At 63.4% G+C, this 21,737-nt stretch overlaps 1 protein-coding gene across 1 annotated transcript; it reads right to left on the reverse strand.

The window, feature by feature from the left end:
• Positions 1-12,373: 12,373 nt before the first annotated feature.
• Positions 12,374-14,619, reverse strand: NEUROD4 (neuronal differentiation 4). Its single transcript, XM_041400328.1, has 2 exons — positions 14,577-14,619; positions 12,374-13,357 (listed from the first exon to the last, which is right to left on the reverse strand). The coding sequence occupies exon 2, from the start codon at positions 13,355-13,357 to the stop codon at positions 12,374-12,376; it is 984 nt and encodes a 327-aa protein (XP_041256262.1). The 5' UTR covers positions 14,577-14,619.
• Between the last annotated feature and the right edge of the window lie 7,118 nt (positions 14,620-21,737).

Below are 21,737 nucleotides of genomic sequence, written 5' to 3' on the forward strand. Positions count from 1 at the left end.
CCCCGGACACCTCCGGTCCCGGGGGTTCTGTCCCCTGAAGCCCCTCCCAGGGAATTCGGCTCTGCCCCGGGTGCCTCCCCCCGCCCCCTCCCAGCTGAGCTCTCCCCTGGGGCCGCGGTTCCCCAGAGACCCCCAAACCCCCCGAGCTGGGGCTGCTCGGGGCTCCAGCTGCTCCAGCACCGCCCCCAGGGGCACAAAGCAGAGCCCGGGGGGCAGCGGCACCCCCTGACCCCCCCTCCCTTCCCCGGGCCGGGCCGTGGAGGTGACGCCCCCACTCTCCGGACAAGCCCCCCGCCCGCCCCGAGGCACCGGGACCCCCCAGCACCCCCCGCTCCGCCCCTTCTCCCGCTCAGCCCCGGATTTGGGGGGTCCCGGGAGGGGGAGACAGCCACCAGCTCCCCCCGCAGCCCCCTCCCCTCCTCCTGCAGCCCGGGGCTGGCGGGGCCGCGGCCGGGGGGTCCCAGGGCGGCGGGGCCGGGAGCTCGGAGCTGCCTGACAGATGGTCCGGGCAGCGCTGGGAGCCCCCGCACCATCTGCCGGGGGTCACGGGTGACCCCCAAACCCCGCCGCGGGGGAGGGGGGCATGCCAGAGCTTGATTTATAGAAATGCGCTGGGAAATCGGGGAGGGGGCGGCTCTGGGGGGACCCGGGGGTGTCCCCGCGGCCGGGGTGACACGGGGAGGACACGGGGGGTGACACGGAGCCATTTGAGGGGTCCAGCCGGGTGACACGGGGGTGACACGGAGCCGTCTGAGGGTCCCCAGCGCTGGGGACACGGCCGAGTGGCCCGGGCCAGCCGGGGGGCGCCGGGGGGGACAGAGCAGGGGCGAGGCTGCCCCAGCCCGGCCCGGAGCTCCGGGGGCGGGGGGCTCCTGCCCCCCCGGCTCCTCCTCGGTGCCAACCTCACCCTCCATGGTGCCAATCGCCCCCGCTGTCCCCAGGTTCACCCAGAGCCCCGGACCCCGTGAAATCGCTGTTCCTACACCCATTCCTGGCCAGAACGGAGGAAAAACCCCCGCGGGAGGGTCCTGGGGGGCTGCCCCTGGCGGGGGGGCTGCGGTGCTGGGCACTGGGAATATTCTTTATATATTATAAACCTATATTATTTATACGTTGTAAATAAATTTTTATATCTGTATGTAAATACATTAAAACCATATATAGAAGTATATTTTTAATATATATATATATATATAAACATATTAAAACATATATATGCACAAATATATATGAAGTTATTTAAATATATATATACACATATACATATATACAAACATATTAAAACATATATAAAAGTATATTAAAAATATATATAAGTATATTGAAACATATATATATATAAAAGTATCTCTCTATATATAAAGTATATTAAAGCATATATATACATACATATATATTAAAAAGTATATTTTATATATATATATAAAAGTATCATTATATGTATATATAAAAATGTGCATATATATATAAATATGTGTATATATAAATAAAAATATATATATAAAAATGTGTATGTATATATATATATATATATATATATATATATATGTATAAAAAGTATATTAAAGCATACCTAAAACACCTCTTATATATTAAAAATCCGCTCCTAAAAACGCGCACTAAAGCCCCCGGGAAGTTCCCCGGGAAGTTCCAAGCGCTGCCGGGATGACGCCGCGTGGGGAAACGAGACAAAAACGAGCGGCGCAGGGAGAGGGCCGGGCAGGAGAGGAGGGGCAGCTGTGGGCAAGCAGCCCCCAGCCATCTGTTGCCAGCCCGGAGCCCCCGGGGCCCCCCAGCCCGGAGCCCCCCGCCTGGCGCGGCCCCTCGGGGGTCCCGGCCCCACCTGAGGCAGCGCCGCTCCCGCCCAGGTGCGCCCGGCACGGCTCAGCTCGGGGGGCTTTGTCCCCGCTCCCACCTGGGGGAAGGTCGAGGTGTCCCCTGGGCTCCACTCAGAGCGCGCACCGTGTGGTTTTCCCCGTTTTTTCCGTGGTTTTCCCCCGTTTTTCCCGTGTTTTCCCCCATTTTTCCCGTGTTTTCCCCCACTTTTCCCGGGTTTTCCCCATTTTCCCGGGTTTTCCCCATTTTCCCGGGTTTTCCCCATTTTCCCGGGTTTTCCCCATTTTCCCGGGTTTTCCCCATTTTCCCGGGTTTTCCCCATTTTCCCGGGTTTTCCCCATTTTCCCGGGTTTTCCCCATTTTCCCGGGTTTTCCCCATTTTCCCCCCTGCTTTCCCCATTTTTCCCCGTTTTTTCCCCATTTTCCCCATGTCTCCCCCATTTTTCTCGTGGTTTTCCCCCGTGTTTTCCCCATTTTCCCCGTGTTTTCCCCATTTTCCCCGTGCTTTCTCCATTTTCCCCCGTGTTTTCCCCATTTTCCCCGTGTTTTCCCCATTTTTCCCGTGTTTTCCCCCCGTTTGTCCCGTGTTTCCCCCGTTTCCCCCATGTTTTCCCCGTTTTATCATGTGTTTTCCCAGTTTTCCCAATGTTTTCCCCATTTTCCCCGTGTTTCCCCAATTTTTCCCTTGTTTTCTTGGGCTTTTCCCTATTTCCTCCATGTTTTCTTGGGGGTTTTTCCCCCGTTTTTCTCCAAGTTTTATTGGATTTTTTCCCCCGTGTTTTCTTGGGTTTTTTTTCCCCATTTTCCCTTTGGTCTTTTTCGTCTTTTTCCTCGTTTTCCCCTGTGTTTTCTAGGGTTTCCCCCCGTTTTCCCCCATGTTTTATTGAGTTTTTCCCCTCTTGTTTTATTGGGTTTTTTCCCCGGTGTTTTATTGGGTTTTTCCCTCCGTATTTTTTTGTGTTTTTTCCCTGTTCTCCCAATGCTTTATTGGGTTTTTGCCCTCTTGTTTTCCTGGGTTTTTTCCCCATTCTCCCAATGTTTTATTGGGCTTTTCCCTCCATATTTTCTTGGTTTTTTTCCCCGTTCTCCCAATGTTTTATTGGGTTTTTTCCCCCATGTTTTATTGTGTTTTTCCCTCCATGTTTTCTTGAGTTTTTTTCCCCGTTCCCCCAATATTTTATTGGTTTTTCCCCCATGTTCTCTTGCTTTTTTTCCCGGTTCTCCCCTGTCGAGCTCAGGGAACCGGGACAGAAGCAGCAAGCAGCGGCTGCCCGCGGAATCCGGGCATCACCCCCAGCCCAGCTCCAGGAGAGACCCCCGGGAGACCCCAGGGAAACACGAGAGACCCCCGCTGCTTTTAGGGTGGCTGCGGGATTTTGGGGACCGTGTCTGGCTCCCGCCCCGAGAGATCCCTGCGGGATCCACCCCAGCCCGGTGAGGATGAGGAGGGTCGCGGCTCCAGCTGAGCCCCCGGCAGGCGAAGCTCCCGGCTTTAAACCTTAATCCGGGCCCTGGGGAGCGGAGCCTCCCTAATCCCGGCCGGAACCGATCCGGCCGGAACTGCCCCGGTGGGCTCGGGCCACATCTGCTCCAGCGAGGCCTGAGAGGATGAGGATGAAGATGAAGGTTTGGAACCATTTAGGGCCCTGGAGCTCCTCGTCCACGGGAGGATCTGCAGCTGGATCCGGCCCCGGAGCGGCACCGCTGGGATGATCCTAAAAAACAGCTGGGCTGATCCCAAAAATCCACTGGGCTGATCCCAAAAACCGGCTGGGATAATCCCAAAAAAACCACCGGGACCATCCCAAAAAACCGCTGGGCTGATCCCAAAAACCCGCTGAGCCGATCCCAAAAAACCCCGGGGGGGTTCCTGCATTTGGGAACGCCCCAAGAGTCTCAGCACACTCCTTTGCAGCCCTGAGCATCAAATTCAGGGAGAAACCACCCCAAAAAGCGCAGCCCGGAGCTGGGAGGGACCCCCGGAGCTGGGAGGGACCCCCGGAGCTGGGAGGGACCCCCGGAGCATCCCCCAGCCCAGGGGTGCAGCCCAGGGGGAGGGGTCGGGCCCTGCCAGGATTTTGGGATGGCATATCCGTATTTATCCCGGGGATGGAGGGGTGGGGGGGGAGCAGAGCAGAGCCCCCCCGAGCCCCCCCAGCGTGGCTGGCAGCTGGGCCGGGGTCTCCCCGGAGCTGGGGTTAATGAGGGAGCGGCGGCCGTTGGTCCCAGATGGACACGGGCACAGGGAGGGGGCGGCTCCTGCGGGGTCCTGCCCGCCTTTTGGGGCGGGGGGAGGCAGAGCCCCCCGCTCCTGGCGCTGCCCAGAGCCCCCCGAGGGGCGGGGGGAGGGCGCTGATCCCCTTCCCGCACCCCTCCCTTTCCAGGGGCCGTTCCGAGGATGGAACAACCGCAAAACCAAACCCTGGGGGCTTCCAGCACCCCAAACCTTGTCCTCGGGGGTCCCGACTCCCCAAATTTCATCCTCCGGGTGATCCAGCACCCCAAACCTTGTCCTCGGGGGTCCCGACTCCCCAAATTTCATCCTCCGGGTGATCCAGCACCCCGAACCTTGTCCTCGGGGGTCCCAACTCCCCAGATTTGCCCCTCAAGGGCTCTGGCACCCCACAGCCCATCCTCTGAGGGGTCCCCCAGGTGGGGACCGAGGGGTGGGCACTGCACCCACCCTGCCCGTGGCACAGCGTGGGCACACACGGGTCCCTGGAACTCGCCACGGTGGATCCGGGGATGCTCAGGGGGTGCCGAGGTTGCCGAGGCGATCTCGGGGATGCCCAGGGGGTGCTGAGGATGCCCAGGGGGTGCCGGGGATGCCCAGGGGGTACCGGGAATGCCCAGAGGGCACCAGAGATGCCCAGGGGGTACCGGGGATGCCCAGGGGGTGCTGAGGATACCCAGGGGGTACCGGGAATGCCCAGAGGGTACCGGAGATGCCCAGGGAATACCAGGGATGCCCAGGGAGTGCTGAGGATGCCCAGGGGGTACCGGGGATTCCCAGAGGGTACCGGGGATGCCGAGGCAATCTCGGGGATGCCCAGGGGGTACCGGGGATTCCCAGAGGGTACCGGAGATGCCCAGAGGGTACCGGGGATGCCGAGGCGATCCGGGGATGCCCAGAGGGTACCAGAGATGCCCAGGGGGTGCCGAGGATGCCCAGGGGGTACCAGAGATGCCCAGGGGTGCTGAGGATGCCCAGGGGGTGCCGAGGATACCCAGGGGGTACCGAGGATGCCCAGGGGGTGCTGAGGATGCCCAGGGGATACCAGGGGATGCCCAGGGGGTGCCGGCACCGCTGGCCGGCACCGCTGGGGACCCAAGGCGGGGTCTCCTCCGTTGTCCCCGCGCTGCCGCTCGTGGCCGGGAGCCCCCTGGGCCCCCTGGCACCCTCGTGTCGCCGCCCGCGGGGACACCGAGCGGCGCGGAGCGGCCCAACTGTCCCCCGGCGGGCGCAGCCCCCGCTAATCCAATCCATCAGGGGGGTAATGAGCTATGAAAGTGTGGATTCAATTAAGGGGGATTGCGGCGGGAGGCAGCGCCCGGCGGCAGACGGCGAAAGGAGCCCGGCTCCGCTCTGAAAGGCTCCATCTGTGCCGCCGGGGCCCTTTGTGCTCCCTGAAAGCGCCGCGCAGCCACAAAAGCCGCCGAGCCCCCGCCGGGCGAGGTTTTGGTGATTCCCCGGGGGGAAACTGAGGCACGGGAGAGGAGCTCGTGGAGGGTTTTGGAGGAGGAATGGAGGAGCCGGGGCTCGGTGCGGGTTTGACTTCAGGGATTGGGTTTGATTTGTGGGGTTTGTGCGGGGATTTCACGGGAATCATCCAAGCCGGGGATGCTGGAACCCAGGAGTGGGTTGGGAGGGGTTTAAAGCCCAGCCAGTGCCACCCCTGCAGGGTCACAGGGTCACCTCCCCGTGTCCCTGCGTGCTCCAGTCCCCGTTCAGACACTTCCAGGGATCCTCAGCTCCTCTGGGCACCCTGTGCCAGGCCCTGCCGCCCCTCACAGGGAGGAATTTCTCCCCAGCCTCCCCCCAAATCTCCTCTCTGCCGTGTGAACTCCCCCCGACTCATTTGGGCTGGAAACGCCCCCGAGACCCCTCCACCTCCCCCCGTTACAACTTGGGAGGGATTGGCCCGGGGACGAGTTTAAAGATGGGATTATTGCTGTACAAATTCTGATTAAAGCGTCCCCAAACCCTCCTGCAACATCGTTAAGCCGAGCTCTAATCTCGGCCGAGCAGAGACTTCGTCAATAACTCCAAATCTCTGCGCTGTTGGTTTATCTGGCGCGGATTAAGCCGGGAGCTTCCTGAACTTGCATTAGAGCAGAAAAAACAGCCAAAGCCCGCGGGTTTGGGGAATTTGCCTTGGCAGCTGCCAGCTCCCGTGGCCCAGCCAGGGATGGGGCTGGATGGATTCAGGGATGGGGGTGGATGGATTCAGGGATGGGATTCAGGGATGGGGCTGGATGGATTCAGGGATGGGGCTGGATGGATTCAGGGATGGGGCTGGATGGGATTCCCAGAGTCTCCCAGGGCTCCGGGGATCTCCCAGCATGGGGAGAACAGCCCCGATGCCACCCCTGCCCTGCTGGTTTTGGGGACAGTTCATGGTGCCAGCCCTCGGTGGCATGGCAGGGCACAATTCCTGCCCCAGCTGGGGACCGTGGCAGGGGATGGAGGGACAGATGGACGGACAGACAGAGGAAAGGAGGGATGGAAGGATGAATGGAGGGATGATGGATGGATGGATGGATGGATGGATGGATAGATGGACACAGGGATGGGTGATGGATGGATGGAGATGGATGGATGGATGATGGATGGATGGATGGATGGATGGATGGATGGATGGATGGAAGGATGGAGATGGATGGATGGATGGATGGATGGATGGATGGATGGAAGACGGACAGAGGAAGGGAGGGATGGAAGGATGGATGGAGGGATGATGGATGGATGGATGGATGGATGGATGGATAGATGGACACAGGGATGGGTGATGGATGGATGGAGATGGATGGATGGATGATGGATGGATGGATGGATGGATGGATGGATGGATGGATGATGGATGGATGGATGGATAGAATCCATGGATGGACAGACAGACGGACTGATGATGCCGCAGGACTGGGACACCCCACACAGGAGCCCCCCACCCTCCCATCCTCATCCAGGACCAACTCCTGGAGCTGGTGGGGAGAAGAAGCCGCTCCCGAGGCCCACCAGGGTGACAGTGACAGGGGCTTTGCCCCTGGGGGTCGCAGCCTTGCACGACCCCATTTAACCCCCGGTTCCCCAGAGTGCCGCCGCCTCGCTCCTCCCGGGACCACGGCGGCTCCTCTGCCCCTTCCAATCAGCAGGAAAAGTTCGTTTGCCAAAATCCGCTGTCCCCACGGGGGAAAAGACGATTAAGTGAAGACCCCAGAGCCCGATATCCCGGCTTAGTGGGAAAATCCGCGCGGTTTCCCGAGCCGGGCACATTAGGAGCTCATGGCCGGCGGTGTTATCAGATTACAGACAAATATCAGAATTACAGCCCTGAAAGCCGGGCTTTAGGGGGGCTTAGCAATTATCCAGCCCTGGGCAGCCCCACCCTGCCGGGGAAACCAGGGCGACGCCGAGCCGAGACCCCCGGGGCTGGGGGCTGGTCCCAAACGGGGGGAGGGGGACAGGGAGTCCCCTCCATGGGTCAGGGTGTCCCTCCCATGGGTCAGGGAGTCCCCCCATGGGTCAGGGTGTCCCTCCATGGGTCAGTGTCCCCTCCATGGGTCAGGGAGTCCCCCCATGGGTCAGGGTGTCCCTCCATGGGTCAGGGAGTCCCTCCATGGGTCGGGGTGTCTTTGGCCAGGGCTGGACCCCCCAACGCCCCTCCCAAGAATTCCCCAGGTGGAATGAGAGGGGAAGCTGCCCCTGACCCCACCTGCCCCACGTCCCCTCACCTGTGGGACACCTGGGGGGGCTGTGGGTTGTCCAGGGACCCCCAGAGGGGACGAGGGACCCTCCCCACGGCCCCCTGGCTGGGCACAGTGATCTCGCCCATCCTCAGCTCCTCAGCAGTGCCACCCCCCCGCCCCGGTGTCCTGCGGGGACACGGGGGACACCGCCACCCCCGGGTGCCCCGTGTCCCCCCCGGCTCGAGCCGGGGGCCAGCTGTGCCCTGGCAGCGCGGGCCTGGCACGGCTCCTGCCCTGCTGGCACGGGCCGGGGCTGCTGGAAGGGCGCTGCCCCGGCTGTCGGGCACACGCGTGCCCGGGGGAGCTGGCACCGAGCGGGGCTTGGCCACCGGCCAGCGGGAGAGGGGCCGGGGGGGCCGGGGGCACAGCTGGACTCTCGGCCCGGCGGCAGCGGCCGCTGCCCTGAGCCCAGGGCTCCCAGGACATGGCTGGGGAGGGGTCCCGATGCCACCGAGGGGTGCGAGGGGGGCGTGGGGGTGCCCGGCACGGAGCTGTGGGTGCGTGGGGGGGGTCCCGGGGGGTCTCCCAGCCCGGGCCTTGTGTCACAGCCCGGGGTTTTTGTCCCAGTCTGAGGTTCGTGTCCCAGTCTGGGGTTTGTGTCACAGCCCCAGTTTGTGTCACAGCCCCCAGTTTGTGTCACAGCCCCCGTTTGTGTCACAGCCCCCCGTTTGTGTCACAGCCCAAGGTTCGTGTCCCAGCCCGGTGTTGGTGTCACACTCCCCGTTTGTGTCACGCTCCCCGTTTGTGTCCCTCCTGGCACACTCGGCTGGGTGACACGCTGGTGTCGCGTGTTCCTCCCAGCTCCCCCGGAGCGGGGCAGGCCGAGCCCCCTCCCAGGTAAATCCAGTCCAGCCAGGTCCACCCCAGGCAGTTCCACCCCTGCTAGGCGCATCCCCGTCCCTAAATCCCTTTTTTTGGGGACACACGAGGTCCCCCCCGCCCCCCTCCCGTTCCCGGCCCGGTTCTCGCTCGGAGCGGCCCCGCAGGGCCCCCCCGGCCCGGCTGCAGCTGCGGGGGCCCCCGGAGAGCCCCCCGCCCTCAGCCCGAGCCGGGCGCAGCTTGCGGGGCCGAGCGGCGGCGGCTCCCCCGGGCTCGGCACAGCCGGCGCGGGGCCGGGGGACAGCGGGAGGGACGCGAGAGGGGTCCCCGCGAGAGGGGACACGAGGGGACACGGGGGGACACGGGGGGGACCCGCCCCCACCGCCGCCAGACGCTGCCGAGGGGTCGGGGCGCAGCTGGGGAGGGACGGGGGGAGCCGGGGGAGGAGCGGGGTGAAGTCAGGACGGCCGTGTCCCCTCCGTGCCGCAACCGGGACAAATCTCAGCTCCCCAAATGCCTCGCTACCCCCAGGGTTGTCCTGAACCCCATTTCCTGGCGCCCCAAATCAGTCCTGGGACCCCCAGGGCTGCATTGTGCCCCATTTCCTGGTAGCACAGATCTCCCCAATATGCCCAGGGCTGCCCTGAACCCCCATTCCTGGGACCCCAAATCCCCCCGGTACCCCCAGGCTTGTCCTGAACCCCCATTCCTGGGACCCCAAATCCCCCCGGTACCCCCAGGCCTGTCCTGAACCCCCATTCCTGGGGCTCCAAATCCCCCCGGTACCCCCAGGGTTGTCCTGAACCCCATTTCCTGGCGCCCCAAATCAGTCCTGGGACCCCCAGGGCTGCATTGTGCCCCATTTCCTGGGACCCCAAATCCCCCCAGTCCCACAGACCCCCACTCCAAGGTCAGGGGTCCCCGCTGGACCCCAGCACAAGGGGCTTGGATCCTCTGGCAGCCCCCCACCCTCACCCCAGCCCCCCAAAAAAGGACACAACAGCCCCAGGGCGAAGCTGCTTGAAACAAGACCACGACTTTATTTGAGCTAAAAACCCCAAATCTGCTCTCTTTACAAAAGGATAAAACATTTTCAGTACAAAAGGGAAGAAGCCCCAGGACCCGGGGGCTGGGCAGGGACCTCAAATCATCTCCAAATTCCCAACTTTATACAAAACCAGGGAGATTAGGCCAACCGGGCTGGCCAGGGGCATCAAAAATAGTGGTGTGGATTTTCTTTGAGAAGCAAAAAAAATAAAATCGTTGCATAGCATTTAAAAGTTATTGCTCGTCTCAAAATGCACAGAGGAGTTGGGAGCTGTTGGCAGGATCCCAAATCCATGGGATGGCCATTAAATACCGAGTTTGGCATTAAATATGGAAATATTGGGGTTTATCACCAGCAAAAAAAAAAAAAAAATCAGGTGGTGAGGGAAATAAATTAAATAAATAGTGGCTAATAAATAACCCTGGAGCACCAGCACGGCAAAATCCACAAGGTCTCCAGGCAGGGAATTCCCACTACGAGCTTGGGAGGCGGCGGGGGAAAAACCTTGGGCACATCCCAAATTTCCATGGAAAACGGGAGGAAATAAATTAGGACTCCTCACACACGGTAATTAATAAATAAAGCAGGAATTAAGACAGGTTTTTGTTGGTGCTCAGACTCGGAGCAGGGGAGGGGACGCTGTGAACCCAGAGGAGACGAGGCCTGGAGGGGGTAGGGGGTTCCTGGTCCAGGTGGGATTCTGGGAGGGATCAGCGGGATTCCAATGAAATGGAGATTTTGGGAAGGATCAGCAGGATCCCATCCAGATCAGCAGGATCCCAATCCCATTGGGATTCTGCAAGGATCAATGGGATCCTACCCAGATCAGCAGGATCCCATCCAGATCAGCGGGATCCCAATCCTGCTGGGATTCTGGGAGGATCAATGGGATCCCACCCAGATCAGTGGGATTCCAATCCCATTTGGATTCTGGGAGGATCAATGGGACCCCATCCAGATCAGCGGGATCCCACTCCCGTTGGGATTCTGGGAGGATCAATGGGATCCCATCCAGATCAGCAGGATCCAAATCCCATTGGGATTCTGGGAGGATCAATGGGATCCCACCCAGATCAGCGGGATCCCAATCCTGTTGGGATTCTGGAAGGATCAGTGGGATCCCACCCAGATCAGCGGGATCCCAATCCCGTTGGGATTCTGGGAGGATCAATGGGATCCCACCCAGATCAGCAGGATCCCAATCCTGTTGGGATTCTGGGAGGATCAATGGGATCCCATCCAGATCAGCGGGATCCCAATCCTGTTGGGATTCTGGGAGGATCAATGGGATCCCACCCAGATCAGCAGGATCCCAATCCCATTGGGATTCTGGGAGGATCAATGGGATCCCACCCAGATCAGCGGGATCCCAATCCCGTTGGGATTCTGGGAGGATCAATGGGATCCCATCCAGATCAGCGGGATCCCAATCCCATTGGGATTCTGGGAGGATCAATGGGATCCCACCCAGATCTGCGGGATCCCAATCCTGCTGGGATTCTGGGAGGGATCAGCGGGATCCCACCCGAGGTTCCCAGGTCTGTTGTGGGGCACAGGGAGGGTGAGGCTGGGGAGGGGGGCAGTGGAGGAGTGGCCACAGGGCCTGGCTGTGACCCCAGTAAGGGACTGGGATGTGCGTGGATGAGGGGCCACCATCACAGGGCAATGGACCACTGTCCCTGGATGCTGCCCCTCCATCCCCGGACATTGTCCCTCCATCCCCGGACACTGTCCCTCCTCCCCTGGACACTGTCCTTCCATGCCCGGACATTGTCCCCCCATGCCCGGACATTGTCCCCCCATCCCAGGATGCTGTCCCTCCTCCCCTGGACGTTGTCCCTCCATCCCTGGACATTGTCCCCCCCATCCCTGGACATTGTCCCTCCATCCCCGGACATTGTCCCTCCATCCCCGGACACTGTCCCTCCTCCCCTGGACACTGTCCTTCCATGCCCGGACATTGTCCCCCCATGCCCGGACATTGTCCCCCCATCCCAGGATGCTGTCCCTCCTCCCCTGGACACTGTCCTTCCACGCCCGGACATTGTCCCCCCCATCCCAGGATGCTGTCCCTCCTCCCCTGGACGTTGTCCCTCCATCCCTGGACGTTGTCCCCCCCATCCCTGGACGTTGTCCCTCCATCCCTGGCGTTGTCCCCCCGTTCCTGGACCTTGTCCCCCATGCATGATGGCAGAAGGAAAACCCCATCCCTAGATGTTGTCCCTCCATCCCTGGATGTTGTCCCCTCGTTCCCGGACCTTGTCCCCCATGCATGATGGCAGAAGGAAAAGGTTCTCCTGGGGGTGGGAATTTCCGTGCTGGTTTCTCACAAGTGTCCGGCTCATTCCCACCCAACCCCTGCTGGACTGGGAAATCCATGACCCCACACGGGGAAGGGACAGTGGGCACGCCGAGGGGCAGGAGGGGCTGTGTCCCCACATTGAGGGGGACAGGGAGAGGATGGACAATCCAAGGGCTGGACCTGGTGTCAGGATGGACTCCTGGGGGTGGAAACACCTTCGGGAGCATCTCTGGGGGACGCAGCAGCGACCGCTCGGAGTCCGGAACGGTTCCCGTGGCTCCTGGGGACAGCTGGGACAGCAGCGGTGGCACCGGCCACCTCCAGGGCCACGTCCTGCAGAGATGCTCCAGCCGTGTCCACCCTGGGCTCTTCTCCCTGCCCCAAAGCCGCATCCGGCCCCGCTACTCGTTGAAGATGGCGCCGAGCTGGGGCCCGGCCACGTGCGGCGGGAAGGACTCGAAGGCGACGTCCAGCGGGATCTCGTAGCGGGGCACGGAGCCCTGGAAGTGCGAGCCGTGGCCGTGGGCTCCGGCCAGGCTGACCGAGGGGTAGTGGGCCATGAAGGGCGGGTAGGACTTCTCCAGCTCCGGGGAGCCGTCCTGCTTCAGGGAGAAGTTCCCGCTGATGCTCAGGGGCGGCGTCAGGGGCCCCTCGTAGGGGGGCGTGGAGCAGTCAGAGGGGTGGCTCCCGAAGGAAGCCTCCACCAGGCTCTTGAAGGCCGGCGGCTTCAGGTGCAGCAGGTGGGACTCCATGGAGCCGTAGGGGGGGCTGGGCAGCCCCTGGTAGCCGAAGGAGTGGCCAGGCAGGGCTGCCTCGCAGGGCTTCTCCTCGTGCTTCTCCAGGAAGAGCGGCTGCGCTCCCAGCTGCAGGCAGCCGGCCACCAGGTTGCTGGTGGGCTGCGAGAGCCCCTTGCACAGCATCTCCACGAAGCTCTTCCCCTCGGGTGTCTGCCCCGTCTCCAGCACCTCGGACAGGGCCCAGATGTAGTTCCTGGCCAGCCGCAGTGTCTCGATCTTGGAGAGCTTCTGGGTTTTGGAGTAGCAGGGCATGACCCTGCGCAGGTTGTCCAGGGCGTCGTTCAGGCCGTGCATCCGCGTGCGCTCGCGGGCGTTGGCCTTGACCCGCCGCGCGCGGAACCGCTCCAGCCTGGCCTTGGTCATCTTCTTCTTCTTCGGGCCCCTCCTCTTGGGCTTCTCGCCGTCCTCTTCCTCCTCCTCCTCCTCCTCCACGCTGTCGTGCTCCTCCAGGGCCGGCACCGGCGCGAAGGGAGCGCTCCTGGTGTCCCCCTCCTTCAGCTCGGCCTTGGCTGCCGGCACGTCGCCCATCCAGGCCTGGCTGCTGACGAGCTCGGCCATGTCCGAGGGCTTGGCGCAGCTCTGGGGCATCTGCAAGGGAGGGACGGGCACGTGGGGACGGATCCCAGAGGGAGAATCCTCCTCCAGGCACAGCCGCAGTTTCTGCTCTCTCCCAGCACCCATGGATTCCTTTTTTCCTCCTATTTCCCTCTCAATTTCCAGCGGATTTTATTTGGGAGATGCTGGCGCCTCTCCCTGAACTCCAGCAACGTTCCCAGAGCTTCCAACCATCCCATTTCGGGGTTATTCCCGCTCCTGAACCCCTTCTTGTCACACCCCGACTGTCACACTGGGGGTGCCAAAAGGGGGCTGGCAATTCCTGGTCCGAAATTTTCCTTCCCCGAGCCTCCCTTACCCTCGGTGGCGGCCCCGGGTCCCCGTTAATCGGCCCCCCCAAATCCCATCACGGCCCCCGGCTCATTCCATAAAGCTTTAGCCCCTAAGCTGCTTTGCTGGAAGTGCTGCTCCCCTTTCCCGAGCATCCCACGCGGAAAATCCCACTTTTAATATGCGTGATGGGGCTCCCGGGCGGGATTAGGGTGTTAATTGCTGCCCTATCCCCAAAGGACCACGCGGCCCCAATTAACTCCTGGCGGAGCACCGGGGGTCTGGCGGAGGATGGGAAACCGGGGGGGGCGAGGGCGGGGAAGGATCGATTTTGGGGTGAGGGGATGGCCCCGGTGAGATCAGCCCCAAAACGCTGCAGATCCGCCCCAAAACCCCCCAGGCTGCAGCCGGGGGTCCCTTTCCCCCATCCTCGGGGATTTTCCCTCTCCTCGCTGCTCCCGGGATCCATCCCGGGAGGAAATCCCCGGGTTTGGGGTTCCCTTCTCGAGGGGAGCCCCGCGCCCCCGCCCTGCCCGGCATTTCCAGGGAAAGTTCTCCCTTTGGAAGTCCCGCTGGAATTTTTAAGGGGAGTTTGCTTTCTTTCTACAGAATATTGATTTTAAAATAAAAAAAAAAAAAATTAAAAAAAGAAATCACACAAAGAGGGAATTGCCTGAGGAAATCTCTTCCTTCTCCACCACCCCCAGCCAGACCCCGGCCCCGCCGCGCCCGGGGGTCGCCGAACCCTCGCTGTGTCCCCCCCCCCCCGCCGCCCAAACCCCCCCGGGCCGGGGTCCCGCCGCTCCGCCGTCGGGGCAGAGCCCCCCGCGCCATCCCGGGGGTACCGGGAGCACCGAGCGGCCGCGGAGCCCCGTCGGGGGCACGGCCGGACCGGAGTACCGGGATCCCGGTGCGCCCTTACCTGGGCACCACAGCGAGTCCCCGCTGTCACTTGTGTCACTCGCCCGGGGACATGGCGGGGTCAGCCCCGGGGAGCGCGGCGGGAGCGCACCGGGAGCGCACCGGGAGCGCACCGGGAGCGCACCGGGAGCGCGGCGGGCACCGGCGGCTCCGCGCTCGGGCGGTTTTGAGAGCTCCGCGCTGCCCGCGGCTCCTGCCCGGCCGCGGGTCCCGCGTGGCTCCTCCCACGGGGGGAGTGACCGGGCCCGGCTCCTCCCGCGGCCCCGCCGGGACCCCGACGGCAGCGCCCGAGCGTCCCGGGCTTGGGGACTGGCGGGGGGACACCCCCGGTTCTTGGGACCCCTGGGTGGGTGACTCGGGGACACCCCGGATCCTGGGAACCCCTGGGTGGGCACTCGGGGACACCCCCGGTTCTTGGGGACCCCTGGGTGGGGCACTCGGGGACACCCCCGGTTCTTGGGGACCCCTGGGTGGGCACTCGGGGACACCCCGGATCTTGGGAACCCCCGGACGGGACCCCCTGGATGGATCCTCCTGGATGAGCCCCTGAACGGACCCCCACGGATGGAGCCCCCGGACGGACATCCCCGATGTCCCCCCCGGTTTGCCCAGCCCCAGGACACCCCCGATGTCCCCCCCAGTTTGCCCAGCCCCAGGACAGTCCCCGACCCCCCCTCCCTCATCCCCCAGGACACGATGTGACAGTGCCACCAGCGCCACGGTCCTGGGGGTGTCCTCACCCCCCTCGCTGGGCACTGCCCCGGTGACACCGGGGGTGACACCGAGGGTGACAGCGGCTGGGGGGGCGCGGGGGGCGCGAGCCCCTCGCGGCGGTCGAGGGTGACACTGGGGGTGACACTGGGGGTGACACCGGCTCCCGCCCGGGTGCTGGGGGGGCGCGGGGGCGCGAGCCCCTCGCGGCGGTAATGAGAGAGCCAAGGGCAGTAATTAGCGCTCGGCAGGGCCAGAAGGGGCCCGGGGGAAGGGACCTCGGGGCTCGGCAGCCCCCGGGAAGGGAGAGCAGGGGACGGAAAAATCCCCCCCCCCGATATTCCGGGGGTCCTGGGTCGTTTTGCGTGGCCCGAGGACTGGGGGAGCCCCTCCCACCTGGGGTTCCCCCACCTTGGGGCAGGAGTGGAAGTGGAGGACAGCCCTGACACCCCAAAAACCATCCCCCGACCCCCTCCTCATCCATCCGCTGCTCCCCAAATCCCCGCCAGCCCCGCGGGACCCCTCCCCACTGCCTGGGAGCGCTCGGAATCGCGGCCGCGGCAGGCCGGGATTACGGGGAATACTAATTAATTCATTAGGCGGCTCCGTGGCTCCCTTCCCGGCGCGCGGCCCGAGCGGCAGGAACAGATTGCGGCCGATAAATCTGCCTGTTGCGGGCCCCCCCTGACAGATGGCTCCAACAGGTCCCGGCACCCGCACAAAGGGGCCGGTGGGCGCCCCGGGGGAGGGGGGACACGGCCCGGGCTCCCCCGGGGCCGCGGGACCCCCGGGGCATTGTCTGCGCCGGCCACGCGCCCCCTGCCCCCATTGTGCGGGGGGACCGCAACTGCTGGGGGTGCGCGGCCCCCCCGGAACGCTCGGCAGAGATTTCCCTTCCCTCTTCCCCTTTTCCTCCCCTTCCCTTCTCCTTCCTCTCTTTTTCCTTTCCTCTCTTTTTTCCTTTCTTTTCATTTTCCTTTCCTTTCCTTTCCTTTCCTTTCCTTTCCTTTCCTTTCCTTTCCTTTCCTTTCCTTTCTCCTTTCCCCTTTCTCCTTTCCCCTTTCCCCTTTCCCCCCCACCCCCAGGAACGGGCACAGCCCCTCCAGCCCTGCCAGGGTGGGCACTGGGGGTCCCCACGATGGGCACCAGGGAAGTGCCACCCGTGCCCAGGGCTGGGGGTCCCCAAATCTCCAGCCGTGCCCACCCCAGGAGCCGCCCCCCTCCTCCCTGGAGCCCTCCCACTGCCACTGCTGGGGACCCCCCGGGCCGTGTCCCCCCCGGGCCGTGTCCCCCCGGGCAGTATCCCCGTGTCCCCCCCCCGGAAGGGAGGGCAATTTCCAGGGTAAATATCGGGAAAAGCCCCCGCGGCCCGGCTGGAATTCCTGGGCCCGTGCGGAAGCGCAATTAGCGCGTATTAACGGGGTCTAATTTAATCCCGGCAGCTGCGCCCGGGCCGCCTCATTTGCATAACACTGGGGAATGCAATTAGGGAGAAATGAGGGGCTGGGGGGCCCCGGGCTTGGGGAGGGCGGGGGGCTGCGGCCAGCGCTCGCTGACCCGTGCTTGTCACTTTGAGCGATGGTGGCACCGGCGAGAGGTGGCGCGGGGGCGGCGGGGACAAAGGGACGCTGTCCCCGGGGTCCCCTCGGCTGAGTTTTGGGGTCTCCAACCCCCCCCCCCGGGCCATCCAACGCAGGGTCCCGGAGGCTCCGGGGGGAATTTCCCCACCCCGGTGGGAATTGTGGAAATGTTGGTGCTGGAGAGGGGACACGTCGGGGGCTGGGGACACTCGGGGGGCACCTCCTGACCCCCCAAAACCTGCGGGTGTGGGTGACAGAGTGGGGGGCACCTGAGATGTGCGGGGTGAGCCTCTCGCGCTGCTCCTGCCTCAGTTTCCCCTCCCTCAGCTTCCCCTTCCCCATTTTCCTGCTCCGGTTTCCCAGAGCTGGGAAGGAGGGGGGGAGGGGGCGTGCACCTCCCAGAAAGGGGCAGGGAAAAAAGAACTTTTTGGAGCAGAACCCCCCCAGAGGGGCTTTTCCTGCTGGGAAACACCCCAGGAGCTCCGCCCCCCCCAGGGGCTTTTCGTGCCGGGAACCCCCCAGGAATTTTTCCTGCTGGGATGTGGCTTGTGGGGGGGTCCTGGGTGGGCTGGGGTCCCTCGTGTCACCCCCCACACCCCTGAGGGGAGGTGGCAGCGCACAGGGAATCACACAGAGTCAGACCAGGAATCATCCAGGGAATCTCGCATGGAATCGCACAGGGAATCATCCATGGGATCACGTGAAATCAGAGAATTTCGCATAGAATCTCACATGGGATCATGTGATTATTCCAAGGAAAAACCCATGGGGATCACAAGGAATTACCCATGGAATGGAATCACAGGGAATCACGTGAAATCAGGCTGGGAATCACACATAAAATCATGCATGGAATCGCACAGGGAATCACCAATGGAATCACAGGGAATCACATGAAATCAGACCAGGAATCTCACACGGAATCAGCCATGGAATCACAGGGAATCACACAGGGAATCACCAATGGAATCACAGGGAATCACATGAAATCAGACCAGGAATCTCACACGGAATCAGCCATGGAATCACAGGGAATCACACAGGGAATCACCAATGGAATCACAGGGAATCACATGAAATCAGACCAGGAATCTCACACGGAATCAGCCATGGAATCACAGGAGATCAGCCATGGAATTACACATGGAACGGCACAGGGAATCACACAGGGAATCAGCCTGGGAATCATCCATGGAATCACCCATGGACTCACACATGGAAGTGCACAGGGAATCACATGGAATCAGCCCGGGAATCACACAAGGAATCATCCATGGAATTGCACATTGAATCACGCAGAGAGTCACAGGGAGTCAGTCCGGGAATTGCACATGGAATCATCCATGGAATCACACATGGAATCACACAGGGAATCACAGGGAATCAGCCCGGGAATCACACACGGAGCCGCACACGGAGCCGCACGCGAGCGGCTCCCGCATCCCCGGGCCGGAGCTGACCTCTGCTGGCGGGAGCCCTCAGCAGCCGAGCGCCCCCCGAGCGCCCCCCGGCCCCCTCGGGGGGTCCCCAGCGCCCTCATCCCGGCGGCCGGGGGATTTCGGGGAGCCGGGGCTTGTCCAGGCTGGGATCCGTGGGAGGGGGGACTCCAGAGGACCTGGGGGGCTCTGCAGTGTGGGGAGGGGGTTGGGCACTGCCCGGGGGGGTTTGGAGAGTCAGGATTTGGAGTTGGGCACTGCCCGGGGAGAGTTTTGAGAGTCAGGATTTGGGGTTGGGCACTGCCCAGGGTGGTTTGGAGAGTCAGGATTTGGGGTTGGGCACTGCCCGGGGGGGGTTTTGGAGAGTCAGGATTTGGGGTTTGGCACTGCCCTAGGGGGATTTGGAGAGTCAGGATTTGGGGTTGGGCACTGCCCAGGGTGGTTTGGAAAGCCAGGATTTGGGGTGCTGGGAAGATTTGAGGTCCCAGGACGGGGGTCCCAGCACAGCCCCGGGGTCACAGGACATCGGGACAGGCGCACCCCGCACCCCTGGGTGCCACCCCAGGGTCCCCCCGCTGCTGTTTGCGGCCACGACCACCCCTCAGACCCCCGTGGGGTCACAGCGGGACCCCGGGGGATCCCGACAGGGGGGTCCCCCCTTCTCTGCACCGGTTCCTCGAGGCGCGGGGGCTCCCGGCGCCTGTCGCGACATTCCCAGGCCATGGAAAAGATTCCTCCCCATCCGCGCCGCCCCCGGCCGGGCTCGGAGGAGGAAGAGGAGGAGGAGGAAGAGGAGGAGGAGGCGGCCTTGGCACAGGCGGGGGCACTGCTGGCTGGACGGCCACGGCGGGCCCCAGATGTTGAGCTGCGGGCACGGCTTTGCCCGTTTGGCAGCGTCCTCGCCCAGCTGCCGCCCCTGTCCCGCGGCTCCGCAGCCGGGGCTGCCGAACCCCCCCGGAACGGCCCCGCTCGTCCCCCGGGGCCCGCGGCGACACCTGGGCCAGCCTGGCCCCGACCCAGGCGTGGAGCGGCGCCGGCATTCCCGGAGGGAGCGGGATCCGCGCCAGCTCCGGGAAAATCCCCCGGGACTGGCGGCCCCGGCCCCTCCGCGGACCCCGGGGTCGGGGGGGGCTTGGGGGGCGTTTTCCGGGGTCAGCGCAGAGATCCCGGGGGACCCCCGGCTCCCCGCGCAGCTCCGTGCAGGGAGCGGGGGTTTCCCGAGCCTTCCCAGGCAAATCCGTTAATTAGTCGATGAACCGAAATTAATTAGGATCGGTTCCTCCGAGTGCGGCTGAGGCTGCGGCTCCAGGATCCACATCCCGGCTGATCCGGGGGGGCTCCCGAGGGGACCCGGCTGGAGGGGACATCCCGGGGGGCTCCTTGTCCCTGCTCCTCCTGGGGGACCACCGGGGGCGGCCCCCCACCCCACCCATCCCCCCCATCCCAACCCCGGCCTTCAGAGCCAGGAAAAACCTCCCCTGGCCTCGGGGGTGGGGGGTGAGGGTTGGACCCCACCCCAGTGTCCCCAGCCCCCCCAGTGTCCCCCCCCAGTGTCCCCAGTGTCCCTCCCCAGTGTCCCGTCCCCCCCCCTTTACTGGGGACATCGCGGCCTTTTGGGGCCACGGGGCGGGGACATCCCGGGAGCCCGCAGGAGGTCACGTGCTTAGATGTCACCACCTGGCAGCTGATGACGTCACTCACACGTCACCAGCTGCCAGCTGCTGACGTCACCTGGCTGTCACCACCCTGCTGATCCCAAGGCTCTGTGGGGTCCGCTCCGTTCCTCGGCTCCGTCCTTTATTTGGGGTCAATTCCCGGCGTTTGGGGACAGCGCCAGGCCCGGCCCCGCCCCAGGTGGCCGCAGGTGACATTTTCACACCGGGTGGCCCCACCCGGGTGGGTCCCAGCCCCGAACCACGCTCGGTTCCCCCTCGGGGGGACAATGACAGCGCCAGGAGCGACTTGTGCCACCTCGCAGGGGACATTCCCCTCTGCGGCAGCGCCCGGCCCTGCTCACCGCCAGCCTTGGGGAAAAAAAAAAAAACCAGAAAAAAACCCAGCCGAGCAGGAAAAGCAGATTTTTGTGAAGCTGTGAATTCTCTCACCTGCCCGGAGCTCGCACCGAATTCATTTTCCCGCCCCCTCCGCGTCCCCTCCACATCCCAGAGCTGGCAGCAGGCGCCTCTCCCCGGGAAAAAACGGCCCAAAAAGCGCCGGGTTTGGGGGAAAAGCTGCCCGGCAGCGGTGGGAGGAGGCGCGGGGAGATGTCAGCCAGCGAGGAGGAGGAGGGTGAGGATGAGGCAGCTCTTCACACCGGCATGAGGCATTTCCCTGCGCCGGGAGGGGCCGGGTTTGTTCCTAGCGGGGATTTATTGAGGGGGAAATCATAAATTTCGGGTGTTCCCCCATCCTTGGAGAGCTGAGTGAGTTTGGGGTGACCGGGGAGTGGAAAGAGAACCACGAGATGTCCTTTACTGGGATCCAAACTGGGAACCAGCGGGCACCGGTTCAGCCGCGCGCCCCTGTGGGGATTTTGGGGGGAGCAACCCCAAAAGCTCACGGGACCGGGACCGGGCTGATCCCGGGGGTCCTTCGGGAGTGTCCCACGGCTCCCAAAAACCACAGAGCTGCTCCCCCCCCTCCCCCCAATCTCCCGCTTCCCACGGAGCTGCCGCCTCATCGCCGTCGCCATGGAAACCGCAGCCCCCCGCCCCCCCCGGGCAGGGCTCTGGCACAGCCGGGGGGTGTCAGAGCTGCCAATCCAACCTCGGCCCCCACGGGACACCCGTGGAGGGGGGAAGGGACCCGCCACGGCACCGGGGACATGGCCAGGGTGGTCCCCAGGGATTGTCTGGGACCCCCCCTCAAGGCTGGGGGTCACCCCCGCAGTGAGGAGGGACGGGAGAGGGACAAGGACAGGAGATGCTGGGTGTGACAGAGGGGACCAAGCTGTCCCCGGCCACCCAGGGGTCCTCGTGTCCCATCCCCACTGAGCTGGGGACCCCCGTGGGGACCCTGAGCTGTCCTTGCCCACCCTGGGAGAGCCTCGGGAGACAGCGACCCCCCCCCAAACCAGGGCCGGGCCCTGCTCCTGACTGGGACAGGGAGTTTGGGAACAGGGAAAGGGGTCTGAGGGTTGGGGTCTGCACTCTGGGGTTTGCAGGGCCCGGAGGCACAGCTGGGCACAGCTGGAGGGGTTCCCCATCCCTGGGGGTCTCCAGGCTGGGTGAGGATTGAAGCCACGGCTGAAGACCCCAAAACGGGCACTGGGATGGGGTGAGGGGCCCTCGGTTCTTTTTGCTGGACCCCAGGACAGCCCCCAGCCCCATTCCCCCCACCCCCGGCAGAGCCGGCAGCACACGACGGGCGGCGTTTGGGATCGGCTTTATTTGGGATGTGCGGGGCTGGGGGCGGGGGGGTCCCTGGGGCGGGGAA

Source organism: Onychostruthus taczanowskii, unplaced genomic scaffold (assembly GCF_017590055.1).
Source record: "Onychostruthus taczanowskii isolate IOZ18803 unplaced genomic scaffold, ASM1759005v1 scaffold178, whole genome shotgun sequence".
NCBI lineage: Eukaryota > Metazoa > Chordata > Aves > Passeriformes > Passeridae > Onychostruthus > Onychostruthus taczanowskii.

What these genes read in the sequence shown, in the direction of transcription:
- NEUROD4 (XM_041400328.1), bottom strand. Translation starts at nt 13,357, where the DNA reads ATGCCCCAGAGCTGCGCCAAGCCCTCGGACATGGCCGAGCTCGTCAGC.